The sequence below is a fragment of the Rousettus aegyptiacus genome, unplaced genomic scaffold, assembly GCF_014176215.1.
Source record: "Rousettus aegyptiacus isolate mRouAeg1 unplaced genomic scaffold, mRouAeg1.p scaffold_m13_p_3, whole genome shotgun sequence".
NCBI classification, from domain to species: domain Eukaryota; kingdom Metazoa; phylum Chordata; class Mammalia; order Chiroptera; family Pteropodidae; genus Rousettus; species Rousettus aegyptiacus.
The window spans coordinates 96,544,574-96,550,188 of record NW_023416306.1 but is presented as its reverse complement, the minus strand read 5'-3'; the positions used below and the strand labels follow the sequence as shown (position 1 = coordinate 96,550,188).

At 48.7% G+C, this 5,615-nt stretch overlaps 1 protein-coding gene across 1 annotated transcript; it reads right to left on the bottom strand.

Moving 5' to 3' along the window:
- Positions 1-2,358: 2,358 nt before the first annotated feature.
- On the bottom strand, positions 2,359-5,615 carry NFKBIA (NFKB inhibitor alpha). Its single transcript, XM_016152089.2, has 6 exons — positions 5,280-5,615; positions 4,592-4,700; positions 4,064-4,274; positions 3,690-3,778; positions 3,298-3,558; positions 2,359-2,950 (listed from the first exon to the last, which is right to left on the bottom strand). The coding sequence occupies exons 1-6, from the start codon at positions 5,504-5,506 to the stop codon at positions 2,903-2,905; spliced, it is 945 nt and encodes a 314-aa protein (XP_016007575.1). The 5' UTR covers positions 5,507-5,615; the 3' UTR covers positions 2,359-2,902.

The following is a 5,615-nucleotide window of genomic DNA, read 5'->3' as shown; positions in this document are numbered from 1 at the left end:
CCTAAGGCAAGTTGATGAAAATCAGGAGGAAAGGGGGCGAAGGAAGAACCCATCTCACTGACTCAGTTCTAACTGTCACCACTTAATCACTTCCAGTAGCGATCGAAGTTTCAATGCAAATACCCCAGAGCACCCAGCAGCCGGGTGCTTTCGGGCCCTGCATGGAGGTCTTCAAATTGCTCAAACTGGGGTGTGTTCCCTCTTGAAAGAAAAACCCTTCCTTCTGGAAGTGACTAGGTTCATGTGACTTATAAAGGAAATTTATCCTGAGGATGAGGCAGGCAGAAGGAATCAAGAACTAAATTCAAGGAAGTTGCTGATGTGACTTTTTATTTCCCTCTTGTGTCACTTCCCTTTTCTCAAGGTCCCCTTATTTCTACCTGTCCTGACAGGACCTTTAGCTTCTTGGAGAAAATCAAAGTGCATAGAAGGCTTTCGGTCTGCTGAACTATTTTCTTTGAAAATTTTTGTTCTTGTTTACTTAGAAACTTGAGGAAGACTTTCTACCGATTAGAATGTTTGAGGTCTAAAATTTTTCTTTAGGGAACTCCAGGCTCTAGCATCCAACTGATTGCATGAAGGAAAAGAAAATGAGCTTAAAAGAAGGGAGTATAGAAACAAGAACTGGAGAGTAAGAAACTAGGGTCCATTTTTGGTCCTTAACTGGACTCAGCCACTTCGACGATAGAATCTACACAGAAGGTTGGGGTCCTGAAAGAGGAAAAAAGCTGAAGCCTGCAAAGGTGGGAGGCTGTGCCCAAATGGGTCAGAAGAAGGCCCTTTTCGCTATGGCCGTGGAAGGTGACACCTCTACAAAAAAGCCCATCACCAAGGAGGCTGAGGAAGAGTGGGCTACATCCCTTTGTCCTGCTGCTCTAACCCTCAAAACTGGAGTGAGAGTGATGGACATCTTGGCACGGATTCAACATCATTAAAAGGGAAAAAAGAAGCAGGTCTGGCTGAGAAGCGCTAGGGGCACCATTCCAAAATTGGGAGCCAAGCTTCCAACCTTTATTTTTTTGGATGTGAGGTGGATATCCCTCCCCTACCTGTTTTACCTCTTCTACTTAGCTGAGAGCTGAACCTAATCAACATTCAAGTGTTAGATCATGTAACACCTGTATTCAGGTGCTGTGGGATGGACAAGGAATTTCAGTGATGGGCCCCAAGCACTTTTGAAGAAGGCAAGACTGGTAGAGGAGCCACTAGTGCTCAGCTCAGTCCAGTCTACAATAACACTCTTTATATATGAAAGACCCACTAAGTATTGGCTCCTTTTTGGTCTGAGAGGAAGGCAATGAGTATATTCATTTGACTTTGACATCATTTGTGGATCAGGAAAGAGATAATGTAATATAATGGTGATTAATGCTTTCTTAGGTGTAAGCCAAAGTATGTGAATTGTATTTATACAACATTCTGCATTTTATAGAATGCCATAAACTTTCCTTTACTCCTTTTTCTACCTAGGCAAGAGATGCATTATAGGAATGAAAACATCAAGATTCAGAGTATATAAACTCAAATTTCACAAGTGATTGATTTCTCATAAAATCTCCTGGCTCTGTAGAATCATTCAGTAGAATTAGAATGATTGAATTCTTCAAGCCTTTATCACTTTACTACATACTTTATACTTTATAACAAAGTGGGTTTAAAGGTAGAATTTGTTTAAAAGATGTTAACCACCTGCCTCCCCTGCAGGGTAACCCTAGATAGAACATTTTCTCTGGGTTTGTTTCTTCCCATGTGAAATACAGGATGTTGTGCAATAACTTGTATTTTTCTTTAGCACTATGTGCCTGGCACTCTATGCTTTTTACGTAGACTGTCTTATGCAATCTTCACAATGGCCCAGTTTATAAAGTTTATGAGGAAAGGCTCAGAGGTGGGCACCTGCTAACAGATATTGGTGTAGTCTCATTCCTGAGCCCATCTCCTTAGGAACTTCCAGTATTATAGGTGAGATCTTTTTCAGCTCTAGAAAATGTGAATTCAGCATACTCCTTGGCCAAAATAATTTCCTAAAGTGGAAATAAGGGTCCTGGAATAATTTAACCCAACAGGGTAAAAGCAAATAACAATGGAGAGCCTTCAAGCTATAGACCAAGCGGCTTGCTACAACCCCCTCCCTCCCAGCCTGTTTCCTATTGTCTTGCAATCTTGCAAGAGCCTCCCCTCCCACACACAGGGTCTGGGGCTGCCTGCAAAGCTGGTGTGTAACCCTGTGAGAAGCTGCTCTCTGAAAGGGTTCCATGACTGCTGTGGTAAGTGCTCCCACATAACTCTCCACCTCCACCTGAGGATCGAATGACTCCCAGAAGTCCCACAGCAGCAAGAAGAAAATGATCAGGATAATTGTTTGTAAAAATCTGTTTAATAAATATACATCTTAGAAGTAGCAAAATAATTACCAACAAAATACACTATGTACACCATTTACAGGTGGGTAACACAAACCTTGGCAGGTAGTGACTTTTAACTGCATACCACTGAAAAGGTTTAACATTACACCTCATTGTTACACGTCAGTCACAGGATATAATTGGGCTCAGCCACTGAATCCAAGGTGGTTCAATCAGAAAGCACAATAAATAGAATGCAGTCCTTTCAACAAATTTTGGATGACCTTGAGAAACCCCACAATGAAGAGGTTTAAAAAGGTTTTCTTTGAATTCCAGTGATCTTTCTTGTCCCCCATCCAAAGTTCACAAATATAACAAAATGAGGGCTGATCCACCACAGTAAAATGTTTCAGGCCGGGCGGTGTGCAGTGTGGTCATAAGTATACCCTTTTGGTTCTTTTTTCTTTTTTTCTTTTTTTTTTTTTTTAGAAAAATAAAACTCTCTTTTTGTACAAATATACAAGTCCGTGTAAAGTCTTTCAGACACCTTCTGAAGCTCATAATGTTAGACGCTGGCCTCCAAGCACACAGTCATCATAAGGCAGCTAAAAACAAGAAAAAAAGACACATTAAACCTCCAGAGCTTTGCCAGGAGTGCTGGGACAGTGGTGAGGACTGCTACTGGGAATAACTCAAGTATTTGTGGACTCTATTTTCTATAAACCAAATATGAATTAACTTCATGGGCTGAGGGAGTTTTCCTTTAATGCTCCTTTCCTTTAAAAAGGGCGAAAAAGAAAAGACATACTCTTGGGATACTGGCTATGCAGAACGAAGTTTGAGAACTTTATTATGTTGAGAACTTTGGATAAAGGCTAGCTCTAGGGGCCTGGGAGGGTGGAGGGAGAATGGCCAGTCTCATTACTTTTTGTAGAACGGAGCTGAGACTCACCTCGTCCTCTGTGAACTCCGATTCTGTGTCATAGCTCTCCTCATCCTCACTCTCTGGCAGCAACTGAAGGTTTTCTAGGGTCAGCTGGCCCAGCTGCTGCTGTATCCGGGTGCTTGGGCGGCCCCAGGTGAGCTGGTATGGAGAATAGCCCTGGTACGTGACTCTGTTGACATCAGCCCCACACTTCAACAACAGTGACACCAGGTCAGGATTCTGCAGGTCCACCGCAAGATGAAGGGCGGTTCGGCCATTACAGGGCTCCTGAAACCAAAAGGAATTTGAGATGCTTATGGTTAAATCTGGCATTTCTGCTTGCAACAAGAGCATGTGAAGTGTCAGTGAGGAGGGCCCTGGGGCCTGATGCACTCCATCTGGAGGCATAAAGCACTCACCTGAGCATTGACATCAGCACCCAAGGACACCAAAAGCTCCACGATGCCCAGGTAGCCATGGATAGAGGCTAAGTGCAGACATGTGTGGCCTAGAAGAACAAAAGGAAGACAGTATAACCACTTGTTTCAACACTTACATCTCAAACAAAACCTTTTGCCTATTCTCCTAAGGGACAAATTCTTCTGAATTTGAAGAACCCAGAATCTGAGTTCTGAATGAACTTTATAAAGGCACTAAATGGGCCTTTTGCATATGTATTTTCTCAGTCTTTCACACATTGAGAGTTTAAGCTCTTGCCTGGACTCCTTAAGTTAGCCCATCTCTCCCTTCTCCATGTCCCCTGCCCTCTCATGGGCCAGGCAGGCAGACGTACCATTGTAGTTGGCGGCCTGCAGGACAGAGTGGAGGTGCTGGGTTCCACAGCTCTGAGTCAGGACTCCCACACTGGCCAGGCAACCCTGCTCACAGGCAAGGTGTAGGGGGGTATTTCCTCGAAAGTCTCGGAGCTCAGGATCACAGCCAGCTTCCAGAAGTGCCTCAGCAATTTCTGGCTGGTTGGTAATCACAGCCAAGTGGAGTGGAGTCTACAATACAGAAGAGGGAACAGAAAGAGATTAAAACATGGACTAAACCCACAGTCTGAGTTCCCCTGAAACCCAGAGATCCCCAGGTAGTGGGGTGCTGCTCCTCGCAGACAGGTGCAAGGCAATACCAGGGGCCCCAGGTGGGCTTCATTAAGGCCTCACAAAATTAATGGAATTCACTTTCTAGAATGCTAGCTGATTCCAATGTATAAATGTCACGGAGAATAATGAACACTGGCTGTTACAATTGATAAAGAATTGGGAGCAACTGTGCTAGATCACGGGGTCAGAGGCACGAGGCTGGGCAAGAGGCGCACCTGCTGCAGGTTGTTCTGGAAGTTAAGAAAGGCCAGGTCTCCCTTCACTTGGCGGACCACTTCCATAGTCAGTGCCTTCTCTTCATGGATGATGGCCAAGTGCAGGAACCTGAGGGGAAGAGAGGGAAAAACCCGCAGGGCTGGTGAGTACAATGCGTGGGGCCCAGGGCGGCGCGGGCTGCGGGGGATTGCGCAAGGCCGGGGTTTCTGGAGGCCGAGGCCGCGGTGTTTTCCGCGAGGTTATTATGAGCTGAGTGTTCCTGGCAGGCGCCCAGGGACTTTCCGGCCCCCCTCCTCCTCCCGGGCGGGCGCCGACCAGGCCGCCCCGCCCTCCCGCCGGGCCGGAACGCCCTGTACTTCCCCTCCAGGCCGCGCGGCGCCCGCCAGCCGGGTAGAAACTCCCGCTCCCCGCCCCCCTTATGCAAGCGGGGACTTCGCGTCCCCGCCGCCCCGCCCCCGGCCGAGAGGACCCGAACGGGGGATGGGGGTGTCGACAGCCGTGCGCGGCTGCAAGGCCGAGCTGCGGCACGGCGGCCCCGGGAACAAACCTGACCCCCTACCCCCCATGCAGCTTTACACGGCCTCGGGGTCGGTGCAAAAACCCCGGGCCCACCGCCGCATCGCAGGCCCCGAGCCCGGAGCTGCAGGCCCGGCGCCCACCCCCGCCACCCCGGCCGGCGACACTTACGAGTCTCCGTCCTCGGTGAGCTGCTGCTTCCAGGGCTCGGCGCCCCGCGGCGCCTCCTGCGGCTCGAGGCGGATCTCCCGCAGCTCCTTCACCATCTGCTCGTACTCCTCGTCCTTCATGGAGTCCAGGCCGCTGTCGTGGCGGTCGTCCACCAGCCGCTCCTTCTTGAGCGCGTCCCGGGGGCCCTCCATAGCCCAGTCCTGGGCGTGCTCGGCGGGCTGAAACATGGTGCGGTGACCGCTCAGGCGCTGCTCTCCAGATGTGCTCGGTCGCGGGCTGCGCGCTCGCTGTGTCACAGGCAGGAGGGACCGTCGGCTGGAACTGTTGTGGGCTCCG